At 51.8% G+C, this 18,277-nt stretch overlaps 1 protein-coding gene across 1 annotated transcript in view; it reads right to left on the reverse strand.

The window, feature by feature from the left end:
* Positions 1 to 7,427: 7,427 nt before the first annotated feature.
* Positions 7,428 to 18,277, reverse strand: part of LOC133120170 (transmembrane protein 151A-like) — a 20,980-nt gene continuing 10,130 nt past the window's right edge. Inside the window, exon 3 of the mRNA XM_061230246.1 lies at positions 7,428 to 8,678. Coding sequence (XP_061086230.1) covers positions 7,428 to 8,678 — 1,251 coding nt within the window. The remainder of the gene's footprint in view (positions 8,679 to 18,277) is intronic.

An 18,277-nucleotide genomic window follows, 5' to 3' on the forward strand; every position in this document is an offset into this window, starting at 1 on the left:
CCCCCGTCTCCACCCTGTTACCACACCCTGTTACCCCGTTACCACCCTGTCTCCACCCTGTTACCACACCCTGTTACCCCGTTAACACCCTGTCTCCACCCTGTTACCCCCGTCTCCACCCTGTTACCCCCGTCTCCACCCTGTTACCACACCCTGTTACCCCGTTACCACCCTGTCTCCACCCTGTTACCCCTGTCTCCACCCTGTTACCACACCCTGTTACCCCGTTACCACCCTGTCTCCACCCTGTTACCCCTGTCTCCACCCTGTTACCACACCCTGTTACCCCGTTACCACCCTGTCTCCATCCTGTTACCCCTGTCTCCACCCTGTTACCCCCGTCTCCACCCTGTTACCACACCCTGTCTCCACCCTGTTACCACACCCTGTCTCCACCCTGTTACCACACCCTGTCTCCACCCTGTTACCACACCGTTACCACCCTGTTACCACACCCTGTTACCCCGTTACCACCCTGTCTCCACCCTGTTACATTACATTACATTACATTATTGGCATTTGGCAGACGCTCTTATCCAGAGCGACTTACAGTTGATTAGACTAAGCAGGAGACAATCCTCCCCTGGAGCAATGCAGGGTTAAGGGCCTTGCTCAAGGGCCCAACGGCTGTGCGGATCTTATTGTGGCTACACCGGGATTAGAACCACCGACCTTGCATGTCCCAGTCATGTACCTTAACCACTACGTTACAGGCCGCCCCGCTACCCCCCTGTTACCCCTGTCTCCACCCTGTTACCACACCCTGTTACCCTGTTACCACCCTGTTTCCACCCTGTTACCCTGTTACCACACCCTTATCATGCCCTGACCACATCCTCACTACAGCTTGATCATACACCATGCACTGACCACACCCAACCATGCCCTGGCCACTCCCCCACCCTGCTACACTGTACTACATGAGAGCCAGTGACTGTTTTACACACTACAGGCCACACAGTACTACAGGAGAGCCAGTGACTATTTCCACCCTCAGACCATACACAGTACTACAGGAGAGCCAGTGACTATTCTACATCCTACAGGCCACACAGTACTACAGGAGAGCCAGTGTCTATTTTACATTTACAGGCCACACAGTACTACAGAAGAGCCAGCAACTATTTTACACCCTGTCACAGTCAGCTTATGACTCATGGTGATGTCTCAGCTATAGGGAGCTCTCTGTGTTTCTGCAGTCCCTGTACACTGATAGGCTTCAGCTAGCTAATTGGTCACATGACCCTGTCTTTTCACTTGGGGGGAGGTCATGTGACCCATGTATTTTCCTTGCCATGTGATACTGTCTGTATTTGTTTCAGCACATAAATATGTTGCCCAAAGTGAATAAAAAGCATTATGTCATGTGCCAAGGAGGTCAGTCAGCTTTCTGCTCCAGAAGCCCAGCTCCTCTTTGTGAATCTTTGCTTTGCTCTGTCTCTGTGGAAAAAGTCAAAGCCGAGCAAGATGTATAGTATACTAATGCGACATGAACATCGCCAATTAATTTTTCCTACCATGTCATTTATAGGTTATTACACATATTCCAGAGGGAATAGTACATATATGATAAAACATATATTTGAGCTTCATATTTAGTTTGCTAGAAAGATTTGGGGCCCCAAGTTGTGGTTGCCTGTTCCAAGTGTTCCATGCTACATTCAGTGACCAGTGTGCAACTGCATACCTGGCAACCCACATTTTGCTGATTGTGCTTAGAACACCAGACAGGGAATGAATGTGTTAACGAGCCAGCAATCAGCAGCAAACTGACATCCATCCCCAGTTTCAGACCAGAGCCTCCGTTCAGCAAAACACCTCATCTTGTGCTTCGAGCGCAACACTGTGATTTGGGAACAGTTGTGCTCCCTCTACTGGTTATTTGGGGTACTGCACTTCACATCGGCTTGTGCCACCAAACCTTCTGGGTCCCGGTCATGAATTCTGCTACTTATCAAATCCAGGTGGTTGGAGCAAAATACCGGGGGGATTTTTACTTTCTGAACCTGGAGTTTCCACCTCTGGCTCTAAGGTCCTGGTCACACAAGCTGGGACACGCGGAAGGCAGTACATGAGGGCTCCTCAATCTTACCCGGAGGGCTGGTGTGGGTGTAGGGGTCCTCAATCTTACCCAGAGGGCTGGTGTGGGTGCAGACTCTCATTCCAGCCAAGCAGTTACACATCTGACTCTACTCTTCAACCCCTACAGTCCTTGCTAAGGACCGTGATGAGTATGCCCAGGTGGGCCTTTCTGAGACTGAGTGTCCCGGGAGTGGCCTGTAATGACTGCGTGAAAGAGAAAGAGCCAGACTCCTAACACAGAGAGAAAGAGCCAGACTCCTAACACAGAGAGAAAGAGCCAGACTCCTAACACAGAGAGAAAGATCCAGACTCCTAACACAGACAGAAAGATCCAGACTCCTGACACAGAGAGAAAGAGCCAGACTCCTGACACAGAACCTCTCTTCACAGCAGACTGGGAACATCGATCCACCTCTTCTCTCCATCTCTCATCAATACAGAAATCCGCCTAATTAATTAAGCACCTCACACTCTAAGCTAATTACAGAGTGCTGACAATAATTACTCCTGTGAGGCTAATCACTTTTAATACCGTCCCCCCTGTCACTGTTTTATCTACAGAGCGTGGGGTTTATATTCTGATTGACATGTTCATTCTTTGTTTCTGTTTGGAGCTGGGCTGTGTCTGCAGTTTGTGCTGGGTGTGTCTTTCGAATATTGTAGGGCTGCATTGGGGCTGCATTGGGGCTGCATTAGCTGCAAAGCTTTGTAACTATCTCCATTAATATTACTGCTCTTGGGGTTCTGTTCCACGTGCAGTTAGCTGCAGTTATGTGCGGTTTGTTTTTCTTCAAGCTGTCAGCACTTTTTAGAATTAGCCATTTTTAGTTCACTAAAAGGTTTTATATTTGTCTAAATATTGTATTGTAATTTGTATAGTTGCCACTAGATGGAACTGACATTCTGTAGACTGTTTGTGTGTGGGCGTGCAAGTGTGTGTGCATGTGCGTGTGAGTGTGTGAATGTGTGTGTGCGCATGTGAGTGTGTGTGTGCGTGTGTGTGAGTGAATGTGTGTGTGCGTGTGCATGCTTGTGTGTGAGTGTGTGTGTGTCACAGAGACAGAGGGAAAGAGTGAGAGAGTAAAAGCTTCCCAAAGATGCACTCAGGAGCCTGAAGGCACATTTACATTTTTGAAATAGATTCAGCGTACAGCCTCTTTCAGAGTAGGTCAACACACACACATACACACACACACACACACACACACAAGCATGCGTGCACACAAACCCACCCACACAAGCGCACGCACACACAGACACATACACACATACATATATTCACGAAAATGCATGCAGGTACACACACACATATTGAATCAGTCACATGCACACACACACAAACATCTTATTCTCACCTCATTCTAGAATAACTGTAAATCGCGTGTGTTCTAGAATCTGTAACCTCAGTGTGTTCCTGGGACAAAAACTCGGATAGTAAGTCATGAGCAAACACTTTCAAATGCATGCTCAAACTGCTGAGATCAAGTCTCTGAACAGTTAAAGCACGTATTTTTACACACCCCCGAAGTTTACACTAAAAAAATTGAGCAAACACAAGCACTCAATCAATCCAAGCAGACCTGTTATTTACTCAGAATGTTCATAAAATTTGTAAAAGGGCTAATGTAATTTCCTATTGTATCTCTTGGCCTCGCCCTCATGAATATTCATGGTAACTGACGCGCATTGATAAACGGGGGTGGGGAAGGCCGATCCGGGAGCGAGGCCTGGTCCCCAGCAGCTGGTGGGAGGAATCTGTCGGTCGGGCGCTCTCCGGTTCCCATATGCAATCAGTCAGACACACACACACACACACACACACACACACACACACACACACACACACACACACACACACACACACACACACACACACACACACACACACACACACACACACACACACACACACACACACACACACACACACACACACACACACACACACACACACACACACACACACACACACTCTCCCGTTCACGCGCCCCAGGTACTTTGCTTCCCCCACCGAAGCCTGGAAGGCAGCAGGTTCAGCTCGGCCGCAGATTATGTGCACATGCCATTTCCCAGGCAGTTTTTCTTCCGTGTATTTTTATCAAGTCTATCAGTATCTATGTTACTGAGCTAGCTAGTTCTCTAATCTGTCACTATTATGTTTTCTAGTTACGACAAGCTGCTGCCTTCAGTTAAACTTTAAGCGTTTAAACCTTTTAAAGATAAATACAAACACTGCTACGGGAAAGGAGAGAAGGCGGTTTGAGCTGCAGAGCACGGTCGCGCGAGCACTGCGTCAGTCAGCCCGCGAGCAGCTAGCCAGCGGTGCGTGAACGAGCGATGATCGCTTTCCTCTCTATTACCGTCATTTATTAATTAATTCATTCATTCGTTTATTTATTTATTTTAGGAGGACAAGCTGACCTTTCGGCTACGTCAAAGATGTTACCTCTCTGGCTCCAGACACGGGCCCACGTTATAAACCATCATCCGTGAGCTATTCTCTCAAAACAGATGGGCCAGCGGCGTCATTTCTAACACGTCTCCGCGTACAGTCAGTAGTCCTAAAACCCGGAAGTGACTTAGCCGATCTCCACCATGATCAGGGACTGATAACTGACAGGGGAGGAGGCAATGAGATAGGCGCGATCCATTTTGTGGGGGTGGGGCTGCGATGCACTTACCCCGCCCCGCGTCGAGCTGCAAACACGCGGAGCTGTGGCGTTTCAGAAGGCTGTCTGGACCGGACCAGCTCCACACACGGAAAACACACAGCCAGCTTTATCAAGCATTTTCACTTTATTTCGAACATCATCATCATCATCATCATCATCATACACATCTGAAGTAGTAGTAGTACTAGTAGTAGTAATAGTAGGAATATAGAACTATTTGTTTCCATATCTGGTCTTATTTTTTTGAGTGCACTGCTAAGCTTTTTTGAACTTCTCCAACCAGCCATCTGCACGCACGCACGCACACACACACACACACACACACACACACACACACACACACATACACCTCACACACTTCTCATGATTAAACTTTTGTGCCTGTACCATACACCCACCCATTCAGTGTCACTGCATTGTGTTTCTCTAGGCTGAGAGAGTGTGTGCTTAGTCTCTGTGCTATGGTTGAACCTGTGCCCAATTGTTTCCAAGTTTCTGTGCAGCATGAAAGTGTGTGTGCGTTTATGTGTGCGGTTATATGTGTGTGCTTTTATGTGTGCGGTTATATGTGTGTGTGTGTGCGTTTAAGTGTATGCATATGTGCATTTGTGTAAGAAAGCATATGTGATAGGTTTTCATCCTTGCCTGAGTCTGTTTATGTTTATATATTCTGCATGTGTGCTTCATGTGTTTGTGCATAAGTGTGTGTGTGTGTGCTTGTGCATAAGTGTGTGTGTGTGTGTGTGTGTATGTATGTGTGTGTGTGTGTGTGTGTGTCTGTCTGTGTGTGTGTATGTATGTGTGTGTGTGTGTCTGTGTATGTGTGTATGTATGTATGTGTGTGTATATGTGTGTGTGTGTATGTATGTGTGTGTGTGTGTGTGAGTGTGTGTATATGTATGTATGTGTGTGTATGTGTGTGTGAGTGTGTGTGAGTGTGTGTATATGTATGTGTGTGTGTGTGTGTGTGTGTGTGTGTGTATGTATATGTGTGTGTGTGTGTGTGAGTGTGTGTGTGTGTGTGTGTGTGTGTGTGTGTGTGCATAAGTGTGTGTGTTTGTGTCCCAACAGGCTTCATGGCTGCTAACGCACATGCCTTCTAGCACTGTGCCAACTAATAATAATAATAATTGGTTATTTAGCTGACGCTTTTATCTAAAGCGACTTGCAGTTGATTAGACTAAGCAGGGGACAATCCCCCCAGGAGCAATGTGGGCTCAAGGGTCCAACAGCTGTGTGGATCTTATTGTAGCTACACCGGGACTTGAACCACCAACATTCTGGGTCCCAGTCATGTACCTTAGCCACTAAAAGGACATTTTGTGCATTTTCATGTGTGCTTGATACTGCATCACCTGTAACATGAAGAAAAATGTATGACATTTCTGAACAATTATGTGTAAATGTTAATATAAATGTAAATGTACGTGTAATGTAGATATAAGCGTTAATGTTAATATAAGTTAGCTGTTCTCAACAAAATCCAACACAGACATGCATGGGTAGAGAGAAATAAGAATGGCAATAACAATCAGATTTAAGGACAGTTCTTTCAACATATTATTGTTTTAAATCCATTTCAGAATTTTAAAGTGTAGTTTTAATAAACTGGGAGTTTAGTTTTCATAGACTGGGAGTGGAGTTTTGATAGACTGGGAGTAGAGTTTTGATAGACTGGGAATCACTGAAACCATTTTGTTTTGGGGATGTAAAGCATAAAAACACCAGATTCTTCCACAACATAACCAACATCTCAGTGCACCACACCCTTGGGAATTTATAATTTGTTTTTGTATACATTTCATATACAGTATACACATTCTTCTTTCTTTGGGATCATCAACTGACTGATTCACTCTGACTGATTCACTCACTCACTCACTCACTCTTTCATTGACCAATTCACTCTCTGACTGATTCACTCTGACTGATTCACTCACTCACTCACTCACTCTTTCATTGACCAATTCACTCTCTGACTGATTCACTCTGACTGATTCACTCTCTGACTGATTCACTTCCACAGAACAGAAGGCCTCTCTGAGTGAGCAGGTCCCGCTGCTATCACCACCACACCCCCCTCCCTGCGCACAGACCTGACGATTCTAGTGTTATCTTCTGTACAGTAAAACTGTATTAATATTTAAAGCTCTATTAATATTTAAAGCTGTCGAGACACAGAGCTATCACTGACTGTGAAGGCAATGTTCTTTTTTCTCTGTCTTGTCATTCAGCTTTGTGTGTGTGTGTGTTGAGAGTAAATTAAATCCAGCAGGTATTGCAGGTGGAGATTGCTGGTAGATCACATCCTCTTTTCATCACTTTTTTAAAATCACAATCTGTTCTTTCATCGTGTGACTCATTATCTATTCTAGATCAGAGTTCTGACTCTGAGCACTGACTCAGAGTTGTTAAGAGGGAGAGTCTGTTGCTAATCGAGTGTTGATCTTCTCTGATGTAGTCAGGGTAACAGATGTTACTCAGACAGGTACGCAGGTGTCTTTGATGTGTTTCTTAAACGTTCAGTCCTCTCCTCAAAGCATTCTCCTGTTCTCCTCATCAGGAGACGGGAGGAGGAGGAAAAGTGAGAGAGAGGGGAATTCTCGCGACCGTCTCTCCTTCTTCTCCGGATCCTTGTGTCCTTCCAGTCATCTCTCCATCCTCTCTCCTTTCTCATCCCCCTGTCCCGCCCCGCTCCCCCTCCCCCTCCCCCCCCCCCTCCCCCACGTCTCCATGGCAGCTCTCGTCGCCGTGGACGATGAGGACGGGGAAGTGCAGAGCTTCGCCGTACGCTGGGGGCCTGTCCCACCTCCTTCCCTCATCCCCCTCTCCTCCCTCCTCCTCCTGCATCCCTCTCTCCACCCGCTCTTCCCCCTCCTCCTCCTCCTCCTCCTCCTCGTCCCGCTCTGCCTGCAGAACGCCCCGGGTGTCCTCGCCCCCCTGCTGCCAGAACCCCAGCCCCAGGACCCCGCCCCCGCCCCCGGCCCCGCCCGCGTCCCCGCCCCGCCCCCCGATGGCCCCGCCCACGCTCCAGGAGTGGAAGAGGCGGGGGCGGCGTGCGGTGCGCAGGCGTCCCAGAGAGCAGCCGCTGCGGCTGAGCGCCATGCGGCCCGGGGCCCCCCCCCCGGCCCCCGGCAGCCCCCCCGCCCCCAGCGCCACGTTCCCCCGGCCCCGGGGGGGTAGCGAGGAGCTGCTGGAGGACCGGCGGCAGCGGGGGCAGCTCTGCAGGAAGTAGCCGCCGCCGCTGTAGGCGGCTGTCATGGCGACGGTGGGGGCGGCGTTCCCGGCGTTCCCGGCGTTCCCGGCCGTGCCGGGCGGGGCCGGCTCCAGGCCCATCAGCAGGGCCTGGGAGTAGCTCGGCGCCACCTGCTGGTTGCAGCGAATGTGCCACTCCAGCTCGGTCAGGTCCACCGTGTTGACGCGCGAGATGGGCCGGGCCCCGGCGCTGTCGTTCTCTCCGCTCCCGCCGCCCCGCGCCTCCTCCTCCTCCTCGTTCCCGCCGAACAGCTTCTCCACGTGGTAGTGCACGTACGCGGTGCGGTACTCCGCCGTCACCCGCAGCGGCCACGACATCATCAGCGCCGACGCCAGCCAGAACACGGGCCGCCGCGCGAACCAGGGCGGGCGGGCCGGGTCGGGGAACGCCAGCATGCGCTCCCGGAACTCCACGTTCTTCAGGTGCATGCCCTCGCGCGCCTCCATGTAGTCGTCCAGGCCCTCGTTCTGCGTGAAGAAGCGGGCGCGCTGCGTGAGGTAGGCCGTCTCCGCCCGCGCCGACGCGAAGCTGAAGCACTTGGTGAAGCGCAGACGGGTGGCCGGGTGCTCCAGCAGCCCCAGCAGCTCTTTAGACACGTCCCGCACCCCGTGCACCCCAAAGTCAAACTCACAGCCCGACGTGTGCGTGTTCACCCGCTCGTGATACACCTGAGAGAGAGAGGGAGGGGGGGGAGGGAGGGAGAGGGGGGGAGAGAGGGGGGGAGAGAGGGGGGAGAGGGGGGGAGAGGGGAGAGAGGGAGGAGAGAGGGGGGGAGAGAGAGGGGGGGAGGGAGAGAGAGGGGGAGAGAGGGGGGGAGAGGGGAGAGAGGGGGGGAGGGGGGGGAGGGGGGAGAGAGGGGGAGAGAGGGGGGAGGGGGAGAGAGGGGGGGGAGAGGGGGGGGAGAGAGAGGGGGGGAGGGAGAGGGGGGGGAGGGGGGGGGAGAGAGGGAGAGAGGGGAGAGAGAGAGAGAGAGAGGGAGAGAGGGAGAGAGAGGGAGAGAGAGAGAGAGAGGGGGAGGGAGAGAGAGGGGGGGGGGACAGGGAGAGAGAGTGGGAGGGATGAGTTAACAAGCTAGTGGTGGTGTTTTCTTCAGCTTCAGTTATAGTTCTGCTCTGTGCTGGTGACCTGGTGCTGGTGACCTCACCACTGCACAGAGGTTACAGCAGCACCTGGATCTGCTGGAGCAATACTGTCAGACCTGGGCCCTGACACTAAATCTGAAAAAGACTAAGATTATGATCTTCCAAAGGAGGCCCAGCTCACAGGAAAATAATGCCCCTTTACTCTAGGAAGAATTAGGATGTATTGTATGTATGTATGTTTTAAACAGAGAGTGGTCACTGCGTGGAATAGCTGGCCAGGACATAGTGGAAGCAGAAACACTGGGGTGTTCAAAACCAGGCTTGATACAGTGCTAGATATTATTTAGCTTTTAGGTAAAGGTACACTGAGGGACACAGAGTGGGAGGAAAAGCTCAATGGCCTGTTCTCATCATTATGTTATTTTATAAATCCTGTGTACCTGTGTGGTGGTGTGTGTGTGTGTGTGTGTGTACCTGTGTGGTGGTGTGTGTGTGTGTGTGTGTGTGTGTGTGTGTGTACCTGTGTGGTGGTGTAGCTGTGTGTGTGTGTACCTGTGTGGTGGTGGTGTGTGTGTACCTGTATGGTGGTGTAGGTGTGTGTGTGTACCTGTGTGGTGGTGTGTGTGTGTGTGTGTACCTGTGTGGTGGTGTGTGTGTGTACCTGTGTGGTGGTGTAGGTGTGTGTGTACCTGCGTGGTCGTGTAGGTGTGTGTGTACCTGTGTGGTGGTGTGTGTGTGTGTACCTGTGTGGTGGTGTAGGTGTGTGTGTACCTGTGTGGTGGTGTGTGTGTGTGTACCTGTGTGGTGGTGTGTGTGTGTACCTGTGTGGTGGTGTAGGTGTGTGTGTACCTGTGTGGTGGTGTGTGTGTGTGTACCTGTGTGGTGGTGTGTGTGTGTGTGTACCTGTGTGGTGGTGTGTGTGTGTGTGTACCTGTATGGTGGTGTAGCTGTGTGTGTGTGTGTGTACCTGTGTGGGGGTGGTGTGTGTGTACCTGTGTGGTAGTGTAGGTGTGTGTGTACCTGTATGGTGGTGTAGCTGTGTGTGTACCTGTGTGGTAGTGTAGGTGTGTGTGTACCTGTATGGTGGTGTAGCTGTGTGTGTGTACCTGTGTGGTGGTGTAGGTGTGTGTGTGTGTGTGTACCTGTGTGGTGGTGTGTGTGTGTGTGTGTGTACCTGTGTGGTGGTGTAGCTGTGTGTGTGTGTGTGTACCTGTGTGGTGGTGGTGTGTGTGTACCTGTGTGGTAGTGTAGGTGTGTGTGTACCTGTATGGTGGTGTAGCTGTGTGTGTGTACCTGTGTGGTGGTGTGTGTGTGTGTACCTGTGTGGTGGTGTAGGTGTAGGTGTGTGTGTACCTGTGTGGTGGTGTGTGTGTGTGGACCTGCATGGTGGTGTGTGTGTGTGTGTGTGTATCTGTGTGGTGGTGTAGGTGTGTGTGTGTGTACCTGTGTGGTGGTGTAGGTGTGTGTGTGTGTACCTGTGTGGTGGTGTAGGTGTGTGTGTGTGTACCTGTGTGGTGGTGTAGGTGTGTGTGCACCTGTGTGGTGGTGTAGGTGTGTGTGTGTGTGTACCTGTGTGGTGTTGTAGGTGTGTGTGTGTCTGTGTGGTGGTGTAGGTGTGTGTGTGTACCTGTGTGGTGGTGTAGGTGTGTGTGTGTACCTGTGTGGTGGTGTGTGTGTGTGTACCTGTGTGGTGGTGTAGGTGTGTGTGTGTACCTGTGTGGTGGTGTAGGTGTGTGTGTGTACCTGTGTGGTGGTGTAGGTGTGTGTGTGTACCTGTGTGGTGGTGTGTGTGTGTGTACATGTGTGGTGGTGTAGGTGTGTGTGTGTGTGGTGGTGTAGGTGTGTGTGTGTGTACCTGTGTGGTGGTGTAGGTGTGTGTACCTGTGTGGTGTTGTAGGTGTGTGTGTACCTGTGTGGTGGTGTAGGTGTGTGTGTGTATCTGTGTGGTGGTGTAGGTGTGTGTGTGTACCTGTATGGTGGTGTAGGTGTGTGTGTGTGTACCTGTGTGGTGGTTTAGCTGTGTGTGTGTGTGTACCTGTGTGGTGGTGTAGGTGTGTGTGTGTACCTGTGTAGTGGTGTAGGTGTGTGTGTGTACCTGTGTGGTGGTGTAGGTGTGTGTGTGTGTACCTGTGTGTGTGTGTGTGTACCTGTGTGGTGGTGTAGGTGTGTGTGTGTACCTGTGTGGTGGTGTGTGTGTGTGTGTACCTGTGTGGTGGTGTAGGTGTGTGTGTGTGTACCTGTGTGGTGGTGGTGTGTGTGTACCTGTATGGTGGTGTAGGTGTGTGTGTGTACCTGTGTGGTGGTGTGTGTGTGTGTGTACCTGTGTGGTGGTGTGTGTGTGTACCTGTGTGGTGGTGTAGGTGTGTGTGTACCTGCGTGGTCATGTAGGTGTGTGTGTACCTGTGTGGTGGTGTGTGTGTGTGTACCTGTGTGGTGGTGTAGGTGTGTGTGTACCTGTGTGGTGGTGTGTGTGTGTGTGTACCTGTGTGGTGGTGTGTGTGTGTGTACCTGTGTGGTGGTGTAGGTGTGTGTGTACCTGTGTGGTGGTGTGTGTGTGTGTACCTGTGTGGTGGTGTGTGTGTGTGTGTACCTGTGTGGTGGTGTGTGTGTGTGTACCTGTATGGTGGTGTAGCTGTGTGTGTGTGTGTGTACCTGTGTGGTGGTGGTGTGTGTGTACCTGTGTGGTAGTGTAGGTGTGTGTGTACCTGTATGGTGGTGTAGCTGTGTGTGTACCTGTGTGGTGGTGTGTGTGTGTGTACCTGTATGGTGGTGTAGCTGTGTGTGTGTACCTGTGTGGTGGTGTAGGTGTGTGTGTGTGTGTGTACCTGTGTGGTGGTGTGTGTGTGTGTGTGTGTACCTGTGTGGTGGTGTAGCTGTGTGTGTGTGTGTGTACCTGTGTGGTGGTGGTGTGTGTGTACCTGTGTGGTAGTGTAGGTGTGTGTGTACCTGTATGGTGGTGTAGCTGTGTGTGTGTACCTGTGTGGTGGTGTGTGTGTGTACCTGTGTGGTGGTGTGTGTGTGTGGACCTGTGTGGTGGTGTGTGTGTGTGTGTGTATCTGTGTGGTAGTGTAGGTGTGTGTGTGTACCTGTGTGGTGGTGTAGGTGTGTGTGTGTGTACCTGTGTGGTGGTGTAGGTGTGTGTGTGTGTACCTGTGTGGTGGTGTAGGTGTGTGTGCACCTGTGTGGTGGTGTAGGTGTGTGTGTGTGTACCTGTGTGGTGGTGTAGGTGTGTGTGCACCTGTGTGGTGGTGTAGGTGTGTGTGTGTGTGTACCTGTGTGGTGTTGTAGGTGTGTGTGTGTCTGTGTGGTGGTGTAGGTGTGTGTGTGTACCTGTGTGGTGGTGTAGGTGTGTGTGTGTACCTGTGTGGTGGTGTGTGTGTGTGTACCTGTGTGGTGGTGTAGGTGTGTGTGTGTACCTGTGTGGTGGTGTAGGTGTGTGTGTGTACCTGTGTGGTGGTGTAGGTGTGTGTGTGTACCTGTGTGGTGGTGTGTGTGTGTGTACCTGTGTGGTGGTGTAGGTGTGTGTGTGTGTGGTGGTGTAGGTGTGTGTGTGTGTACCTGTGTGGTGGTGTAGGTGTGTGTACCTGTGTGGTGTTGTAGGTGTGTGTGTACCTGTGTGGTGGTGTAGGTGTGTGTGTGTACCTGTGTGGTGGTGTAGGTGTGTGTGTGTACCTGTATGGTGGTGTAGGTGTGTGTGTGTGTACCTGTGTGGTGGTTTAGCTGTGTGTGTGTGTGTACCTGTGTGGTGGTGGTGTGTGTGTACCTGTGTGGTAGTGTAGGTGTGTGTGTACCTGTATGGTGGTGTAGCTGTGTGTGTGTACCTGTGTGGTGGTGTGTGTGTGTACCTGTGTGGTGGTGTGTGTGTGTGGACCTGTGTGGTGGTGTGTGTGTGTGTGTGTATCTGTGTGGTAGTGTAGGTGTGTGTGTGTACCTGTGTGGTGGTGTAGGTGTGTGTGTGTGTACCTGTGTGGTGGTGTAGGTGTGTGTGTGTGTACCTGTGTGGTGGTGTAGGTGTGTGTGCACCTGTGTGGTGGTGTAGGTGTGTGTGTGTGTACCTGTGTGGTGGTGTAGGTGTGTGTGCACCTGTGTGGTGGTGTAGGTGTGTGTGTGTGTGTACCTGTGTGGTGTTGTAGGTGTGTGTGTGTCTGTGTGGTGGTGTAGGTGTGTGTGTGTACCTGTGTGGTGGTGTAGGTGTGTGTGTGTACCTGTGTGGTGGTGTGTGTGTGTGTACCTGTGTGGTGGTGTAGGTGTGTGTGTGTACCTGTGTGGTGGTGTAGGTGTGTGTGTGTACCTGTGTGGTGGTGTAGGTGTGTGTGTGTACCTGTGTGGTGGTGTGTGTGTGTGTACCTGTGTGGTGGTGTAGGTGTGTGTGTGTGTGGTGGTGTAGGTGTGTGTGTGTGTACCTGTGTGGTGGTGTAGGTGTGTGTACCTGTGTGGTGTTGTAGGTGTGTGTGTACCTGTGTGGTGGTGTAGGTGTGTGTGTGTACCTGTGTGGTGGTGTAGGTGTGTGTGTGTACCTGTATGGTGGTGTAGGTGTGTGTGTGTGTACCTGTGTGGTGGTTTAGCTGTGTGTGTGTGTGTACCTGTGTGGTGGTGTAGGTGTGTGTGTGTACCTGTGTAGTGGTGTAGGTGTGTGTGTGTACCTGTGTGGTGGTGTAGGTGTGTGTGTGTGTACCTGTGTGTGTGTGTGTGTGTGTGTACCTGTGTGGTGGTGTAGGTGTGTGTGTGTACCTGTGTGGTGGTGTGTGTGTGTGTGTACCTGTGTGGTGGTGTAGGTGTGTGTGTGTACCTGTGTGGTGGTGTAGGTGTGTGTGTGTACCTGTGTGGTGGTGTAGGTGTGTGTGTGTGTGGTGGTGGTGTAGGTGTGTGTGTGTGTGTGTGGTGGTGTAGGTGTGTGTGTGTGGACCTGTGTGGTGGTGTGTGTGTGTGTGTGTATCTGTGTGGTGGTGTAGGTGTGTGTGTGTACCTGTGTGGTGGTGTAGGTGTGTGTGTGTGTACCTGTGTGGTGGTGTAGGTGTGTGTGTGTGTACCTGTGTGGTGGTGTAGGTGTGTGTGTGTACCTGTGTGGTGGTGTAGGTGTGTGTGTGTGTGGTGGTGTAGGTGTGTGTGTGTACCTGTGTGGTGTTGTAGGTGTGTGTGTACCTGTGTGGTGGTGTAGGTGTGTGTGTACCTGTGTGGTGGTGTAGGTGTGTGTGTGTACCTGTGTGGTGGTGTAGGTGTGTGTGTGTACCTGTGTGGTGGTGTAGGTGTGTGTGTGTACCTGTGTGGTGGTGTAGGTGTGTGTGTGTACCTGTGTGGTGGTGTAGGTGTGTGTGTACCTGTGTGGTGGTGTAGGTGTGTGTGTGTACCTGTGTGGTGGTGTAGGTGTCTGTTTGTGTACCTGTGTGGTGGTGTAGGTGTGTGTGTACCTGTGTGGTGGTGTAGGTGTGTGTGTGTACCTGTGTAGTGGTGTAGGTGCGTGTGTGTACCTGCGTGTGTGTGTGTGTGTGTACCTGTGTGGTGGTGTAGGTGTGTGTGTGTACCTGTGTGTGTGTGTGTGTGTACCTGTGTGGTGGTGTAGGTGTGTGTGTGTACCTGTGTGGTGGTGTAGGTGTGTGTGTGTACCTGTGTGGTGGTGTCGGTGTGTGTGTGTACCTGTGTGGTGGTGTAGGTGTGTGTGTGTGTACCTGTGTGGTGTAGGTGTGTGTGTGTACCTGTGTGGTGTAGGTGTGTGTGTGTGTACCTGTGTGGTGGTGTAGGTGTGTGTGTGTACCTGTGTGGTGGTGTAGGTGTGTGTGTGTACCTGTGTGGTGGTGTAGGTGTGTGTGTGTGTACCTGTGTGGTGGTGTAGGTGTGTGTGTGTACCTGTGTGGTGGTGTAGGTGTGTGTGTGTACCTGTGTGGTGGTGTAGGTGTGTGAGTGTACCTGCGTGGTGGTGTAGGTGTGTGTGTGTACCTGTGTGGTGGTGTAGGTGTGTGTGTGTACCTGTGTGGTGGTGTAGGTGTGTGTGTGGTGGTGTAGGTGTGTGTGTGTACCTGTGTGGTGGTGTAGGTGTGTGTGTGTACCTGCGTGGTGGTGTAGGTGTGTGTGTGTACCTGTGTGGTGGTGTAGGTGTGTGTGTGTGTACCTGTCTGGTGGTGTAGGTGTGTGTGTGTGTGGTGGTGTAGGTGTGTGTGTGTGTGTGGTGGTGTAGGTGTGTGTGTGTGTGGTGGTGTAGGTGTGTGTGTGTGTGTGGTGGTGTCGGTGTGTGTGTGTACCTGTGTGGTGGTGTGTGTGTGTGTGTGTGTGGTGGTGTAGGTGTGTGTGTGTGTGTGGTGGTGTGTGTGTGTGTGTGTGTGGTGGTGTAGGTGTGTGTGTGTGTGGTGGTGTAGGTGTGTGTGTGTACCTGTGTGGTGGTGTAGGTGTGTGTGTGTACCTGTGTGGTGGTGTGTGTGTGTGTGTGGTGGTGTAGGTGTGTGTGTGTGTGGTGGTGTAGGTGTGTGTGTACCTGTGTGGTGGTGTAGGTGTGTGTGTGTGTGTGGTGGTGTAGGTGTGTGTGTGTGGTGGTGTAGGTGTGTGTGTGTGTGTGGTGGTGTAGGTGTGTGTGTGTGTGTGGTGGTGTAGGTGTGTGTGTACCTGTGTGGTGGTGTAGGTGTGTGTGTACCTGTGTGGTGGTGTAGGTGTGTGTGTACCTGTGTGGTGGTGTAGGTGTGTGTGTACCTGTGTGGTGGTGTAGGTGTGTGTGTGTGTGTGTGGTGGTGTAGGTGTGTGTGTGTGTGGTGGTGTAGGTGTGTGTGTGTGTGGTGGTGTAGGTGTGTGTGTGTGTGTGGTGGTGTAGGTGTGTGTGTGTGTACCTGTGTGGTGTAGGTGTGTGTGTGTACCTGTGTGGTGTAGGTGTGTGTGTGTGTACCTGTGTGGTGGTGTAGGTGTGTGTGTGTACCTGTGTGGTGGTGTAGGTGTGTGTGTGTACCTGTGTGGTGTAGGTGTGTGTGTGTACCTGTGTGGTGTAGGTGTGTGTGTGTGTACCTGTGTGGTGGTGTAGGTGTGTGTGTGTACCTGTGTGGTGGTGTAGGTGTGTGTGTGTGTACCTGTGTGGTGGTGTAGGTGTGTGTGTGTGTACCTGTGTGGTGGTGTAGGTGTGTGTGTGTGTACCTGTGTGGTGGTGTAGGTGTGTGTGTGTGTACCTGTGTGGTGGTGTAGGTGTGTGTGTGTACCTGTGTGGTGGTGTAGGTGTGTGAGTGTACCTGCGTGGTGGTGTAGGTGTGTGTGTGTACCTGTGTGGTGGTGTAGGTGTGTGTGTGTACCTGTGTGGTGGTGTAGGTGTGTGTGTGGTGGTGTAGGTGTGTGTGTACCTGTGTGGTGGTGTAGGTGTGTGTGTGTACCTGCGTGGTGGTGTAGGTGTGTGTGTGTACCTGTGTGGTGGTGTAGGTGTGTGTGTGTGTACCTGTCTGGTGGTGTAGGTGTGTGTGTGTGTGGTGGTGTAGGTGTGTGTGTGTGTGTGGTGGTGTAGGTGTGTGTGTGTGTGGTGGTGTAGGTGTGTGTGTGTGTGTGGTGGTGTCGGTGTGTGTGTGTACCTGTGTGGTGGTGTGTGTGTGTGTGTGTGTGGTGGTGTAGGTGTGTGTGTGTGTGTGGTGGTGTGTGTGTGTGTGTGTGTGGTGGTGTAGGTGTGTGTGTGTGTGGTGGTGTAGGTGTGTGTGTGTACCTGTGTGGTGGTGTAGGTGTGTGTGTGTACCTGTGTGGTGGTGTGTGTGTGTGTGTGGTGGTGTAGGTGTGTGTGTGTGTGGTGGTGTAGGTGTGTGTGTACCTGTGTGGTGGTGTAGGTGTGTGTGTGTGTGTGTGGTGGTGTAGGTGTGTGTGTGTGGTGGTGTAGGTGTGTGTGTGTGTGTGGTGGTGTAGGTGTGTGTGTGTGTGTGGTGGTGTAGGTGTGTGTGTACCTGTGTGGTGGTGTAGGTGTGTGTGTACCTGTGTGGTGGTGTAGGTGTGTGTGTACCTGTGTGGTGGTGTAGGTGTGTGTGTACCTGTGTGGTGGTGTAGGTGTGTGTGTGTGTGTGTGGTGGTGTAGGTGTGTGTGTGTGTGGTGGTGTAGGTGTGTGTGTGTGTGGTGGTGTAGGTGTGTGTGTGTGTGTGGTGGTGTAGGTGTGTGTGTGTGTACCTGTGTGGTGTAGGTGTGTGTGTGTACCTGTGTGGTGTAGGTGTGTGTGTGTGTACCTGTGTGGTGGTGTAGGTGTGTGTGTGTACCTGTGTGGTGGTGTAGGTGTGTGTGTGTACCTGTGTGGTGTAGGTGTGTGTGTGTACCTGTGTGGTGTAGGTGTGTGTGTGTGTACCTGTGTGGTGGTGTAGGTGTGTGTGTGTACCTGTGTGGTGGTGTAGGTGTGTGTGTGTGTACCTGTGTGGTGGTGTAGGTGTGTGTGTGTGTACCTGTGTGGTGGTGTAGGTGTGTGTGTGTGTACCTGTGTGGTGGTGTAGGTGTGTGTGTGTGTACCTGTGTGGTGGTGTAGGTGTGTGTGTGTACCTGTGTGGTGGTGTAGGTGTGTGAGTGTACCTGCGTGGTGGTGTAGGTGTGTGTGTGTACCTGTGTGGTGGTGTAGGTGTGTGTGTGTACCTGTGTGGTGGTGTAGGTGTGTGTGTGGTGGTGTAGGTGTGTGTGTACCTGTGTGGTGGTGTAGGTGTGTGTGTGTACCTGCGTGGTGGTGTAGGTGTGTGTGTGTACCTGTGTGGTGGTGTAGGTGTGTGTGTGTGTACCTGTCTGGTGGTGTAGGTGTGTGTGTGTGTGGTGGTGTAGGTGTGTGTGTGTGTGTGGTGGTGTAGGTGTGTGTGTGTGTGGTGGTGTAGGTGTGTGTGTGTGTGTGGTGGTGTCGGTGTGTGTGTGTACCTGTGTGGTGGTGTGTGTGTGTGTGTGTGTGGTGGTGTAGGTGTGTGTGTGTGTGTGGTGGTGTGTGTGTGTGTGTGTGTGGTGGTGTAGGTATGTGTGTGTGTGGTGGTGTAGGTGTGTGTGTGTACCTGTGTGGTGGTGTAGGTGTGTGTGTGTACCTGTGTGGTGGTGTGTGTGTGTGTGTGGTGGTGTAGGTGTGTGTGTGTGTGTGGTGGTGTAGGTGTGTGTGTGTGTGTGGTGGTGTAGGTGTGTGTGTACCTGTGTGGTGGTGTAGGTGTGTGTGTGTGTGTGTGGTGGTGTAGGTGTGTGTGTGTGGTGGTGTAGGTGTGTGTGTGTGTGTGGTGGTGTAGGTGTG

This window comes from Conger conger, unplaced genomic scaffold (genome assembly GCF_963514075.1).
Source record: "Conger conger unplaced genomic scaffold, fConCon1.1 SCAFFOLD_61, whole genome shotgun sequence".
In the NCBI taxonomy this organism is placed as follows: Eukaryota; Metazoa; Chordata; class Actinopteri; order Anguilliformes; family Congridae; genus Conger; species Conger conger.